Below are 15943 nucleotides of genomic sequence, written 5' to 3'. Positions count from 1 at the left end.
CCTGAACTCTGGGCCTGGGCGCTGTCCCTCAGCTCTTCAGCTCAAGGCTAGTGCTCTACCACTTGAGCCACAGCGCCACTTCTGGCTTTTTTCTTTTGCTTATGTGGTGCTGAGTAATCGAACCCAGGGTCTCATGCATGCAAGGCAAGCACTCTACCACTGAGCTACCTTCCCAGCCCCTGGGTTTTAGGTTTTAATTGAAGATAAGAGTCTCATATGCCAGGGACCAGTGGCTTATGCCTGTAATCCTAGCTATTCCAGAGGCTGAGACCTGAGGATTTTGGTGTGAAGCCAGTCTGGGCAGTAAAGTCCTCAAGACTCTTATCTCCAATTAATCAGAAAAAAAAATAAGTGGCACTGTGGCTCAAGTGGTAGAGTGCTAGCCTTGAGCAAAAGGAGATCAGGAACAGTGTCCATGCCCAGAGTTCAAGCCCTACGACTGGCAAAAAAAAAAAGAAAAGAAAAGAAAAAAAAAGTACCACGGCTGGCTTTGAACAGAGATTCTCAAATCTCAGCCTCCTGAGTAGTTAGGATCGTAGGTGTGAGCATGACACTGGGCTGTGTCTTACTCTTAAAGGTGGTCACACTGCCTCCCAATAAGAGTACTCTGGAGATCAAGCCTTTAGCTCCATAAGTAATTGGGTTAAATGGGTTTAACTCATTAAGTAAGTTAGTCCATACAGTGATAAATACAGTAATATATACGTAGTAATTCCTGCATGAAGCTATACTCAGGAGCAAAGATGGAGACTTACAGACTAGAGTTACTGAATGCTTCAAGATTATAAATCGTTGGTACAGCTGACAAAGCTTGACAATGGGCTAGAGAGACCATGAATAACTTCTAGGTGTGTGTGTGTGTGTGTGTGCTTGAACAATAGTAACTGAGGGGAAATGGGGAGGATGGGAGGTGGAATGGGGAGTAGGATAGTGCTTTATGGGGTGAGGGTCACAACCAAAAATTTAGTTTTAGACATATTAAGATGACTGTGAAACCTCCAAGTAGAGCTATCAAAGTGAAGGTTGTACCCTAAAGCTCAAAGGAAAAGTCTAGGCTGGAGACACAGATTTTATAATCACATACACACATAGACACACACACACACTCATTAACATATACCTATGATAAAAAAAGTCTACTTTTAATCTGCAGGATCAAATAGATAAAAATTCCAAATTGAAACAGTTATACCTTCCATATAAAATCTATAAATGTTGTTATACTTATTTGGTAACATACAGAGTCATAATACTGACAATAATCAGATAAAGCATAAAAACTGTGGGGTTTTAGATCAAAGGTCATGTGACACAAGAATGCCTAATTCATTCTATATGAAGCCATTTAAGAGGAAGAGCCATTTGAGAGAACTGTAGGGGAAAAAGATGAAAAAGTGTAGCAGTGGAGCTTACTGGACACATGAAAGTGAACTCATGGGAGGGAACAGAAGACAATGAATGAAAGGAAATGTACTAATTACCTGACTCCTAATTTCTCGGTATATCACCTTTAAAACAATAATTTTTTTAAAAAAGCAAATCTATGATGGAGGCTGTCTTTCTAAAAGACACTGTCTGTGTGTGTGTGTGTATGTATACCCCTTTGTATTGGTATTGGTATTTGAGTTCAGGGCCTTATATTTGAGCTACATCCCCATGTCTTGTTTTATTCTGGTTTTCATATAGGGTTTCGTGTTTTTGCCCAGGCTGGTCTTAACCGTGATCTTTCAGTTTCATCACCCACATAGCTAGGATTATATGCTTGCATCAGCATAATTAGTTTTGAAGTTAAAAACTTGACTAACAGCATTTAGTAATCCCAGGTAATTTATGAATTCAATGTACTGAGTGAGATCTTCTTCTGTAACAAAGAAACAAAGGTAGTATCTTTCCTACATCTTAAAATGCTCCAGGGACCAAGTCTTAGAAATCCAGGTGGCTGCAAGGACTAGGAACAGTGTATTAAATTTTAAATAAAGTTCTAAGCGAATAGGACACACACACAGAACTGCAGCAGACTATAGAGTGCAGTTCCTTCCCAGATTTTTACTATTTTGCAATGTACAATGGTGTCACTTGGAAGGCACATTTACACCAAAGACAAAGATTAGTATTAATTAATATGACACTCTTCTGGCAGGTGGCAATACTGTCTAGTTTGGTAAAATCTGTAAATTGCCATAATTTTCTAACACATGAAAGTAAAAAATAAAAACACTTACGGAAGGAACACCTTACTTTAACTTTTGAAGGGCAGACCATATGAACTAATTAGGTCCTGATTCTGTTAAGGGAATTTGGCCACTTTGGTGGGCGACCTTCCACAGCCAATGTTAAATCTTCAAAACAGACCTACGACAAGTGCAGCTGGGCCAGATCTGCCCCCCAGCCTGAGACAGAGATGGCTGTCTTGGTGACAGGTCCTCCAGCAAACTGAACCTATACTCCTATGTTTGGGGCCAACCTATAAATGATACAATTGGGGCTGGGAATAATATGGCTTAGTGGTAGACTGCTTGCCTAGCATGCAGCATGAAGCCCTGGGTTCAATTCCTCAGTACCAGATAAACAAAAAGCCAGAAGTGGCACTGTGGCAAGTGGCAGAATGCTATAGTCTTGAGCAAAAGAAGCTCAGGCACAGTACCAGGCCCTGAGTTCAAATCCCAAGACTGGCAAAAAAAAAAAAAGACACAATTGTAATAACTTTTCTTCCTTTTCCACAAGAGGGGAAAAAACTCCTGTTTACTCAAATACCCTGAGCAGGTAATAGGCTTTCATTTCACACTTAGAAATAAGAGATGTTAAATCAATGCCCAGTTGGACTTATGCCCATTATTCTTAATATTTATTTAAAACTGATAGATTAAAAAAAGGATCAGGACAGGATAAAAGTAAATGCTTAAAGACAGACATTGCTGAGGGGAAAAGAAAAAAAGGAGATGGCTAGATAATAAAGACAAACATTTCCTACTTCACAGTTTGCCTCAGGTTAGGCCCTGTTGATTTTCAACAGTGTGTGAACAAAGAGAAATTGTGCACTGAGGTATTTTTATCTGGCAAAACTGTGAGGCTTTGTAGTAACACCACCACATGCCAATACGGCTGCTTGGGTCTTAATTTTAATCTTAAGCACAGCTAAATGCATTTTTATAAAAGGAGTATCATTCTGGAGATTTCATTAACTAAGGCATAGTGATAAATCCTTAACTTTGCTAGCGTTCACTCAGTATGAAGTTCCTAAAAAAAAAGGTGAACCAAGGTATGTATGGTCCTTGACCTCAAGAGCGTGCAGTCTAGTAGAGGCAGAGACTCAAGTCATAAAAATAAAGGAAAAAGCAATATGTGAATGGTAGTATAAATATGACAGGAGCTTGGTGGAGATGGTATTTTGTGTGGACAGAAATGGTCAAGATGGTAACGTGTGTGGACAGAAATGGTGGGGAGATTTGACATGTGAGCTACATTTTAAGGACTGAAAAGGAGCTGGGCAAGCTGAAAGCAAATAAACAGTGCTGCAAACAACAGGTGGGTAAAGCACAGGGGCAGAGTGAAGTGACTGGTTTTGATCTAGTGCACACCTACATTGGGATGGCAGCATAGTATGAAGAGAACTTATTGTTCTCTGGCCTTCAAAAAGCATATTTAATGCTGAAATAAGGATACAGGATGACCCATTGTAACAACAAGATGTATAAGACACTATGCTGAAAACGAACTTTACAACTTTGGGGGGAGAATGGGGGGGGAAGGTGGGAGGGAAGGGATGGTAGGGGAAAAACAAAGGAGGGGGTAACTGCTCAATAGGAAATGGACTCATTATCTTGCTCATGTAAAACTGTAACGCCTCTGTACAGTATCTTTACAATAATATATATTTAAAATAAAAAAGTATATTTATTTAAAAAAGACTTATAGCTCCACCCTTAAAAAAAATTGGGTACCCCAGGAGAGCCACCAGCAGAAGAACAGAGAGCAGGCAGAAGGTGAGGAATTTCAAAGAAGACAAGAAATGCTGGGGTGAGACAACACTATAGAAAAACTCCTCCTCACTTCACTGGCAGTAAAGATACGAAGAACTTAAAAAAAGGAAATTACACACACAAAATTTTTGTATATTTTTATGCCCTGTTTTCATTTTTGATGTATTTTCCCAATACCTTTAAACTCATTTGGAAATCCTTACTTGATCACAGAAGTAAATCTCCAGGGACAGAGTGCAACAGGGTCTATGGGAAGGATGTGACTTATGTTTCCAGAGAGAGCAATCGGTACTCTGCGGGCTCCCTAAGGAAAGTCCTCCTAGCACCAAACAGCATTTCTTATGAAGATCTGTTTTAGTCTTTTTTTTTTTTTGGTCCGGATGTGGGGCCTAAACTCTGGGCCTGGGCGCTGTCCCTCAGCTCTTCAGCTCAAGGCTAGCCTAGCACTCTACCACTTGAGCCACAGCGCCACTTCCGGCTTTTTTCTTATGTGGTGCTGAGGAATCGAACCCAGGGCCTCATGCATTGCAAGGCAAGCACTCTACCACTGAGCCACCTTCCCAGCCTGTTTTAGTCTTTTAAAAGAAAAGCATCATGCTTCTTTCATACCTTTGTTTACTTGAAAGTACATAAACAGAAAGATGCAGTTTGTCCAAAGTGGTGTGCTCTCATCTAGAACTTTGAGTATGTTTTTTTTTTTTTTTTTGTCAGTTGTGGGCTTGAACTCAGGACCTGGGTGCTGTCTCTGAGTTCTTTTGCTCAAAGCTCAAAGCTCTACCACTTTGAGCCACCATGCCACTTCTGGTATTCTGGTGGCTAATTGGAGATAAGAATCTTACGGACTTTCCTGCCCAGGCTGGCTTTGAACTACAATCTTCAGATCTCAGCCTCCTGAGTAGCTAGGATTACAGGTGTGAGTCACCAGCAAGCGGCTTCTAGTATGTATTTTCTGTCAGGACTTGTATCATTTGATACAAGATCTTTTAGTGTCTTAAAGATTAGAATTTTATCATACCTGGACTACTTATAAGCAAGACATTTACACTTTACCTTTCAGAGCGTTATCTTTTCTGGTTAGTGCCCATTTCCATTCTCAAAAGTACTCTCCCTTAACTGCTAAATTACAAAACCACTCTTTTTTTCCCCCTGCTTTATTTTTTGTGCTGATACTGGGACTTGAACTCAAAGCTTCTCATTCATGCTTACCTTCTTTGTTCAAGGCTGGTTGAACCACAGCTCTACTTTTGGCTTTTTGCTAGTTAAATGGAAATAAGAGTTTTGCAGATTTGTCTGACTGGGCTGGTTTCAAACTATGATCCTCAAATCTGAGCCTCCTGAGTAGTTAGGATTACAGGCTCGAGCCCCTGGCACAGGGCTGGTTACTCTATTCTAATTCAATTTGAATTTTTTTTCTTTTCTTGCCAGTCCTGGGGTTTGAACTCAGGGCTTGGACATAATCCCTGAGCTTCTTTTGCTCAAGGCTAGCACTCTACCACTTGAGCCACAGCACCACTTCTGGCCTTTTCTGTTTATGTGGTACTTAGGAATTGAACCCAGGGCTTCAAGCATGCTGGGCAAGTACTCTACCTCTAAGTCACATTCCTAGCCCCAACTTGAATTTCTTTTCTAACTAAAAAGACAAATAACACAAATAAGACAATCATCCTAGTAAGTAAGACATCCCTGCAGACATTTCTTTTTACATATGTGACATTAGCAATTTAGAAAGGGAACTTCTCAAAGGAAGAATGCAAATCAAAACTTGCTTCTATCCATCTGTCTAGGGTCCTAATGTCCAGAGAAAAGAGTTCAAGCCCCAGGACTGCGAGAGAAAAAAAAAAAGACTGGCAAACAACTTCTTTTCCTGCCCCTCTTTTATTTTTTTTGGATTTTTCTTGGTGAATAACTGCATATTTGCAGGATTTTCTTTATTATATGACAAAAATTATTGAAAAAAATATAGCATAATCATTTTTTGTTGGCCTGAATCTCATTAAAGGGTTAACACATTTCTTGGGTTTACTCTAATACTAGTTATATATTTAATTTCTACCTTTATCTAAATAAGTGACAGAATCTTACTAACATTTGACTAATATGCAATTCCCATAATTGGACAATTTACCAGACACAATTTAATAGCAGAGAGCTATAATAAGATTACTAAAATCAAATTCCCACTAAAAATAGACGTATCACTCTTAAAGGGCATTATTTATAAATAGGATATTTATAATGTTACATTTTGTGACTATAGCTCAGCTGGCATTTGTTAAAATATAGTACAGTAACAACTCATTGATTAAATTTAAGAACTCACTGACTTATGTCAAGGAAAGGACTTTAATAAAGGGCTTTCTCTTTCACTCTATTCATTTCTTACAGTGTATGTGTATCAAGTATGTGAGTATACTGTATTTGTACATGCATACCCACAACCACACAAATGTCACTGAGCTACACCTGGTCCTTTTATAAATAGAAAGCATCTTGATCATTGTTACCACTTCTATCACCTCATGCTATCTCTCCCAACATCATCTATGCCCTCATGTTACCAGGTTCAGGTTTCACATATACCCATTGAGTATTATATCTGTATTTGTTCATCTTTTTTCTCTCTGTTCTTTTGCTCCACCCTAAGCTCCACTCCTCTCTGACAAAACATGTTTCAGCTTCCTGGTATTCAATTAATTGTCACTTAATTGTTCAAAGGAGTTATACCATTGGAATCTACTCCTATGTATAGCATACATAGTCCCATTGACTATCTCCAAATATTCCACAAGCCTAGTTGCTATCTTCCATCTAACTAGAACCAGCTTTTTAGTCCTTCAGACATTTTGAACCTGGGCTTTACCTCAGCCTCTAGCTTATTTCCCTATTTCTAGTCATTATCCTATGGGAAGAGTCACCAGTCTAAACATATATCAGCTTACATCTCACCCAGCATAAAATTCTTTAGTACGCTCCTAATGGGGATAACACACAAAGCTGGAATTTCTTACTACACCACATAATAATCCTTAACATTTCAAAATTTGCCTTGTGCCAAGTATTTACTCACTGCTTACTATGCTTCATGTAGTATAGATATGTGTGTAATTGAACAAAAACCAAAGCAAAAAATTCTCTGAGGAAGCTTTAACCGTAGTAAGGAAGAATTCGCAGTATACCTATGTAACCTATATAGTATAATGTGATATTGTAGAGAATGAGGTAAGATGTTCAATATAGTCCTTTAGTAAAAAAAGACTTGAAAGAAGTAAGAAGTGAGGCATGTAGTTATGGAGAAAAAGGCTTCCAGACAGCAAAGAACAGCCAGTATAGAAAGAAGAAAAAGAAAATGAGGACAGAAAGAAGAGGTAGGGTGGCAGGATGGCAATGTAGGCTCCTGCTGATCATTACAATGGCTTGGATTTTATTCTGAGTAACACAGGAAGCACTGCAAGTGACACGTGAGCTAAGGAATGGCAAGGTATATGACTCAGATTTTAAAAGAATAGCTGCTGCTCTAGCACCTGTGATGAGAAGAGTATAGAGGGTCAAAGGTGAAAGCAAGAACTCTGGTAGAAGGTGACTTCAATAATAAAGGTGAGAAATAACTTCTGTGGGTAGGGAAATATGGTCAGACTACAGAAACCTTGTTCAGTTTGTTTGCTCATGGCTGGCACTCTACCACCAGAGTTGCACCTCCAGTCAAGCATTTTGCTGGTTACCTGGAGATGGATCCTTGTCGACTTTACTATCTAGGATGGAGGTGGCTTCTGTCATCTGCTCCTACAGATCCTACAGTCCAGGCCTCCAGAACAACGTCCCAGAAATATGTCTCATGTCTTTGTGTCTATTTGTCTGTTTTGAATGTTCTTCCCCTATCTTTTCTCACTTAGTTAAAACACACACACACACACACACACACACACACACGCACACACGCACGCACACACACACACAAATGGCAACCTTCAGAACTGATGTCATCTACATCTACTATGCTTGAAACCCACATGATCATCACTTCTTGAATCATCCAATTTCCTTTAGTCAGTCACTCGCTACTAAAATATATAATGGCTGGTCTTCTAGCATACTCAAAAAGCTAAACACTTTCCCATTTTTGGCTGCAATAACCGCCCCCCCTCCCCCGGCTATTCTGTAAACACAGCAGGTGACTGCCCTGCTCTCATCATCAGGAGTCTTTAGAAAGCCTTTAAAGAAAATGAAGACCACAGAAAAAGATCTTGGCAAGTGGTTTATAAGCAGACTGTTACATTTCTTCAATTTTAGTAGCTATTTGAAGAAGAGAAATCTTTAAAAAGATTTGTATTGTATATAAACTTTATAGGTTGAAAACATCTTCTGCCTGTTTCCTAAAGCTGCTTACTGTTATATAAATGTTCATTTTGACTGTCATTCTTTTCCTTGCCCCAAGGAGGCATTTAAATTAAGGAATGATCAGACAAGAAAACCAGTCTCTTTGTGTCATTGCCAAGAATCAGAGTCTAAGCTAAGATGATGAGAAATTCAGAGATGGTCCAGCGCAAGCATCACTCCTTTGATGAGAAAATGTAGGCCTGAGCAGCCTGTTCTTGGAGGCTGGTATCACACGGGATAGACAGTCTGCTAGCTACCGTGGGAGCTCCTCAGTGGATAGCCTGCCTATGTTGTATGCTACTGTTTCTCTAGTGTCCATAAAAGCAACTGATAGAAAGGAAGAACCTATAATTCTGAAGCTCATGGGAATGAACAGTATTAAAAAATAAACCATAACCATACATAGAACAGGTATAATACAGGTGTAAAAACTGCTGATTCACGGAAGTCAAAATATGGGGTATTAAGAATCTGCAATCACTATCTATGCATTAATTACAAAATGTTACATCTACAAAAGTGTGTATATGTGTGGGGAGGGAGTCTTGAAACAAAAAAATCTCTTAACAGTTCTCAATAAGTTGGGCACCAGTGGCCCATGCCTATAATACTAGCTTCTCAGGAGGTGAGATCTGGAGGATAGTGGTTTAACACTATCCTAGGAAAAAACATTGGTGAGACTATTTCCAAAATAACCAGCAAAAAGTCAGTCTGGAGGCATGGCTCAAATGGTAGAACATTAGCTAAACAATCAAGATGAACAAGATGAGGCTGAGTTCAAACCCTAGTACCACCAAAAGAAAAAGGTTTTCATAGATCAAGAGAAAAGAAAGCACTTTAGCAACTACACTCTATACAGCAGTTAGGCATGTATTCATTATAGTTAATTATAGCCTTTGAAAATAAAATGACATAAAGTTCCTATTATATGTTTTCAGAGAATTCATATATATAGCTAAAAATATTCTATAAACTTTTATTTTATGACATATTAACACAGTAGCTTAATCCAGTAACACCAAAAGAAAAACAATCAAACAAAAAAAAGCACAATTGCTTAACGTATCTCAAATAACAGCCTAGGTTCTGAGAGTTCCTTAGTACCAAAGACCCTCTTACCTTTGAAACAAATACTTTCAACAATAACCATGATTTGTTTGCAGTCATAAGCAAGTCTGAGGTATGCATTTTGATCTCCAAAGAGAAATATTACCTATCATTTTTACATTTAATGCTGGGGACCACTGACTTACACCCATAATCTTAGCTATAAAGGAAGTTAAAAATCTAAGGATCTTGGTTCAGAGATTGCCCAGGCAATCTTATCTCTAATCACTAAAAAGCTGGAAGTGGAGCTGTGGCTTAAGAGGTAGAATACTAGCGTTAAGTAAAAAAGCTCAGGACTTGAGTTCAAGCCCCAGGACTGGCACAACCTCTTGCATCCTTTCTCTATGAAAACAAACAAACAAACAACACCAAAAACCAAATCACCAACCTCTTTAATCTCATGTAGTTTTCACTGGCAGCAGGTCGGCATTCGGCTCTCTGTACCACTATTCCTTCCAATGACAGTTTATCTTGAATGGAAAGAAAAATAATATATTCAAGAAAACAGTATGTTGTATCATTTTCAAGGCTGAATTTTGAAATACAACTATAGTACTAGAACAGAAGTAGTATTTATAGTAAAAATCAAGGAAATAAAGGAATTGTATTAAGTTATTATAGTAATATCACTGGTCAAAATAGGAAGAACCTCATTCTTGGCTAGTAACAAATAATTCCATCAGGCTTGTTTCTCAAGATGCTGTAGCCTCTAGTCAACAACAGCTTCAATATACTTATATTTTTCAAAATAATGACTTAAAAGGGCATAAAATAAAAAAGCCACGTAGATGTGTGTGTATGTGTGCGTGTGCACACACATGCACACACAAATAGACTGTCAGTAAAGCAGCCAGCACAGAAAATACTATGAAACAAGTGGGTCATGTTTGGTTATACAGTGCACCAGTTCAGCCTGCCAGTTACTCTAACTTGTTTCCTAGCAGACTTATTACCTATAATCCTAGCACTCAGGATGCAGAAGCAAAAAAATCCATGAGTTCAAAGTCCAGCCTGGGCTGCAAAGAAAGACTTTGTCTCAAAGCAGGCAGACAGATGGACAAATGGATACATAGCAAAAAAGTGCCTGAATTTTGGACAAATATAACTATTTGTCCCAAAAGAAAGTCAATTTTCCCTCCTGCTAACAATTCTCTAATTTTATTAAGTAATTATACAGAAATTATAATTATATATCAGTTTATGAATACAATGTGTCTTGATCATTGACACCCATTACATCATTCTCTATTTTCTCCCTTCTATGTAGTTCATTTTTTACATAATATACAATAAATGTAATACCTGCATTTGTTCACCCTCCATTATGTTAATAATGCTAATAGGACCTTTACTCCAAACCCAGGAGAAACAAAACAAGGAAGTAAAAGTTGGTATCTGGGGCTGGGAAGGTGGCTCAGTGGTAGAGTGCTTGCCTTGTATGCATGAGGCCCTGGGTTCGATTCCTCAGCACCACATAAGCAAAAAGAAAAAAGCCGGAAGTGGCGCTGTAACTCAAGTGGTAGAGCGCTAGCCTTGAGCTGAAGAGCTGAGGGACAGCGCCCAGGCCCAGAGTTCAGGCCCCACAACCGGACCCAAAAAAAAAAAAAAAAAGTTGGTATCTGGTTTGCCTACAGGGCACCAAGCATGTGTTTACATATTATGTAATATGTACATGACATATCTCATATTTAAACTAGCTGGAAATCTTATGACTAGTTAGAAATAGTTGAAGTTCAATCATATTTCCAGGAGAATTCACCTGGGCTTTGAGAAGAGGCAGCAAATCCTCTGGCATTATAATAAGGAATGCATTTGTGATTCATCTCTTCAAGGCGAATGACTTCATTCATTCCACCATTAACTACACGCCTACCATCTAGGGCAAGAGGCACATGTAGCATCATGGAATCAAAGAGAGTTAAGATACAATGTTGTCTTCAAGACTGAGCCAACTGTAAGAACAGAGAGACACTCAACAAAATGTGGAAATGTACACAGAAGCCTACCTATGTGATTCTTATTAGAAAATCTACATTTGTCTCCAGGATTCAGGGGATTGTACTTACGAATACACTGTGTCTATTCAATATTTTGAAGATTTCCTCAGCATACCACATGTAACCTATCTCATGATGAGTCTATCAGGTGGCTGATATTAGTAATGGGAAAGACACATACCTACATTTTAGCAAAATGTGCCAGGAAGAAAATAAAATAAAAGCCATTGCTATCCCCCTTCTGAGTGAATTTAGTAATACTAGAATTTGAATTTTTTTGAGGGGGGGTCCGGTCGAGGGGCCTGAACTCTGGGCCTGGGCCTGTCCCTCAGCTCTTCAGCTCAAGTCTAGGGCTCTACCACTTGAGCCACAGCGCCACTTCCCGCTTTTTTCTTTTTGCTTATGTGGTGTTGAGGAATTGAACCCAGGGCCTCAGGCATGCAAGGCAAGCGCTCTACCACTGAGCCACCTTCCCAGCCCCAAGAATTTGAATTTCTGTATACCAAGAACAGATCTTATATCCCAGTTTTTCTCTCCATTGAAGCTGAACAGTATGTCATGAAAAATTCTTTAGTCATTATGGTGGCAAGATTTGGGAAATTTTGAAACATAAAGTGTTTTATATATATGAGAAAAAAGTCCAGCACTGGAACATTCTGGAATGATTCTGAACGTAAAATAAGGCTGGAAATTGTGGTGCCTATCTGTGATCCTAACTACTTGGAGGCAGACAGAAGGACCGAGGTCTAAGGCCAGCATGACTCAAGTGATAGAGTACTTACCTTGCGAACAGAAGGCCTAGCATTCAGTTTGAACTAATAAATGAAATAATTTTTTTTGGGGGGGGGTCCGGTCGTGGGGCCTGAACTCTGGGCCTGGGTGCTGTCCCTCAGCTCTTCAGCTCAAGGCTAGCACTCTACCACTTGAACCACAGCGCCACTTCTGGCTTTTTTCTTCTTGCTTATGTGGTGTTGAGGAATTGAACCCAGGGCCTCATGCATGCAAGGCAAGTGCTCTACCACTGAGCCACCTTTCCAGCCCAGTAAAATAATTTTATCTTACCAATATCACTAGTAGTGACATAAAATCTGGGAGAACTTCTCTGATAATAATTGAATAGAAAATCCCAGCATTCACTTATGTTGAATACTAAACAATTACTTTGAATAGCACCTGGAAATGCTCCCCATATATTTAGTAGTATTTAACTTTTAGCTAAGATCAGTCTTCTCTGCATAGCACTGGAAAGTTTCTTTAGTCAAGGTCACTCACACAAAACAACAAAACTCAGCTCCACAAATCATTATTTTCTGTTGATTATATTTTCTTTTCATTTTTAATATAGCTTTCAAATACCACTGTAAGAGGCAAGTTTTAATCACCAGCCATTTTGCCCAGCAACTGAGTGACCCTTAATAATCCTCTATCTCTTGTTTCTTTCCTCCTCTTTTCCTCTCAAATTTTAAAAGCCAATTTACTTATGCCTTAGCCCCCTATTCATGGTTTGTGCTGTCAGTTTTAAAAGCCATACAGGAACACAGTTTCATTTTTGCCTCCATTCTATACTTTTTTAAAGCAATGCTGGAATTTCCATGTAAAAGGTACTATGAACATTACATTTTATTTTAAGAGCACCCAAGTGTACGCCATTGCTGTTAATCACAGATCCTTTTCATTAATACAGAAATCTTTACTTAAAACTATTTCTCTGGATCAAACTGAAGGAACATAAATGTTATAAGAAAAATTATTTTTATTCTTACATCTTATGTAAAAGGTTCTTGTAAAACACTTCAGGAATAACAAAGATAAAAGGAACATGACACTCGCCCTCAGGAGTGCAGACGTGAACCCATATTCCCAAATGTATGCTCAGTGGTATGTTCTTATGAAGTACAATGCAGCATGGTTTAGTCATTCCACAATATATACATATATCAAAACATTGTACTGTACATTATCTACTGAATCAAAAAAATAAAGAAGACCAATATATTTACACTTGGATTTAAAAGAAAAAAAAAGGAACATAGAAATCCTCAAAGAGCTTTCAGTTATATCAGTTTTTTTTCTTTGCACCGAAATTGGAACCCAGTACTTCAAGTTTGATAGGCAGGCACTCTTCTGCTTGAAAATTGCTGCCAACTCTACTAGCTATTGCTGCAGTTCCTCTCCCTCTGTCACCCTCTCAATACTGGGGGTTGACGTCTAGGCCTGAGTACTCTTGCATAGCCTTTTTTTGCTCAAGGCTAGCACTCCACCACTTGAGCAACAGCTCCATTTCCAGCTTTTGGTGATTCACAAGACATAACAGTTTTACAGACTTTTCTGTTCAGGCTGGCTTTGAACTGTGATCTCATAGTAGTTTGGAATATAAGTGTGAAAGCCAGCAGCTTCCCTATTGCTCTGATTATTTTTGAGATTAAATCTTGCTATTTTCCTAGGATGGCTTGGATTTGATTTTCCAATATAAACATCCTGTGTAGCTGGCAAGACAGATGTACACTATAGTGCCCAGTGGTTTTGTTTTTTTTCCTTAGGTTGTGGGACTTTGAACTCAGGGCCTCGGCACTGTCCCTGAGCTCTTCAGCTCAAGGATAATGGTCTACCACTTTGACCCACAGCACCACTTCCCATTTTCTGGTGGTTAATTGTAGTTAAGAGTGTCATGGACTTTCCTGTCTAAGCTGGCTTTGAACTGTGATCCTCAGATCTCAGCCTCTTGAGTAGCTAGGATTACAGGCATGATCCACCAGTGCCCAGCTTGATGCCTAGCTTTTTATTGGCTGAGATAAACAAACTCTTTGTTCAGGCTAGCCTTGAACTGTAATCCTTCCAACCTTAGCTTTCTGAGTAGCTAGAATTACTGACATGAGCAATCACATTTGGCTCTAATGTGAGTTTTAACTAATAATATGTACAGTATCATAAGCTAAGAAAATTTTGGGGCCGGGAAGGTGGCTCAGTGGTAGAGCGCTTGCCTTGCATGCCTGAGGGTTCGATTCCTCAGTACCAAATAAGCAAAAAGAAAAAACAGCCGGAAGTGGCGCTGTGGCTCAAGTGGTAGAGTGCTAGCCTTGAGCTGAAGAGCTGAGGGACAATGCCCAGGCCCAGAGTTCAGGCCCCACGACCAGACCCCCTCCCCCTCAAAAAAAGAAAATTTTGGAAAATGGGAGTGAAAAAAACATGAGCTGGTGGCTCATACCTGTAATTGTCCTTTTTATCTCCCTTTTTTGGCTAGATTGGTTTGCCAATTGGCTTCTGATACATGTGGTCCAAAGTATGTTATCAAGTATATGAATATGGTTATTATTTTATTTATATATATGTATATATACATATGTGTATTTGTGTGTGTGTGTGTGTGTGTGTGTGTGTAGAGCTGGTGCTCTACCACTTAAACCAAACCTCTAGTTCTGGCCCTTTGCTAGTTAATTAAAAAGTCTCATGAATCTGTCTTTGAATATCAACTCAACCATCAGATCTCAATCTCATGAATAGTTAGGATTCTATGTGTGAGTTTTTAGCACCCAGCTTTTTTTGGTGGGGGTGTGGGGCTTGAACTCACCTACCACCTAACCATACCCTCACCTGTTTTTTGCTTTGAATATTTTTTTAGATAGGGTCTCATGGTTTTTGTTTTTTTGCTTTTTTTGGCCTGAGACTGGCCTCAACCTGATAATATTCCTACCTATGCCACCCAAATAGGTGGAATTGCAGGTTCTGACCACCATGCCCATATATGAGGGTCTCTGGTTAATTTTTTGCCCAGGGTGGTCTTAAATCTCAACATTCCCATTCCTACCTCCCGAGTAGCTGCTATTACAGGATTATATTATTATGCCTGACCCTTTGAGAACAACATTTAAAGGTTAAATATACAACACACAGCCTAGAAAAAGTTGTAGGATTCTAGCAGGAATTTTGTAATCAGGGTTGCTTTGGTAAAGTTACTTCATGCTACCTCAACATCTACATATCAAATCTCTAAATCTTGTCCAGTTTCTTTCACTAAATAAAAAGTTACTCTCCTCCATTTAGAATGTCATATTGTTTCTTATTTTGTCTGTTCATTTAATACTTTCTAGAAAACAAGACATATTTAGAATTTTATTTTATTTTTGTCATGGGGTTTGAACTCTGGGCCTGGGCGCTGTCCCTCAGCTCTTCAGCTCAAGGCTAGCACTCTACCACTTTAACCACAGTGCTACTTCCAGTTTCCTGGTGGTTTACTGGAGATAAAGAGTTTCACGGATTTTCCTGCCAGGGCTTGGCTTTGAACCACGATCCTCAGATCTCAGTCTCCTGAATAGCTAGGATTATAGGCATGAGCCACCAGTGCCTGGTCATATTTAGAATTTCTTTGAGCATAAATTAGAGAGAAATGGTTTCTTAGAACAACTATAAAAAGTTATAAAGCTAAGACTTGAAAGAGTCAAGCCTCTGTTTTAAACTAGAACTTTCTAGCCTATAGCTGAAACAGAT

At 39.0% G+C, this 15943-nt stretch overlaps 1 protein-coding gene across 1 annotated transcript in view; it reads right to left on the bottom strand.

Annotated features, from left to right (window-relative positions):
- Gtf2f2 (general transcription factor IIF, polypeptide 2, 30kDa) overlaps positions 1-15943 on the bottom strand; it is a 138616-nt gene that overhangs the window by 53148 nt on the left and 69525 nt on the right. Inside the window, exon 5 of the mRNA XM_013011950.1 lies at positions 9850-9931. Within this exon, the coding sequence (XP_012867404.1) occupies positions 9850-9931 (82 nt within the window). The remainder of the gene's footprint in view (positions 1-9849; positions 9932-15943) is intronic.

The sequence above is a fragment of the Dipodomys ordii genome, unplaced genomic scaffold (assembly GCF_000151885.1).
Source record: "Dipodomys ordii isolate 6190 unplaced genomic scaffold, Dord_2.0 Scaffold1, whole genome shotgun sequence".
Lineage (NCBI taxonomy): Eukaryota > Metazoa > Chordata > Mammalia > Rodentia > Heteromyidae > Dipodomys > Dipodomys ordii.
Note: the sequence above shows the minus strand (reverse complement) of the source record. Positions and strands in the feature narration are given on the sequence as shown.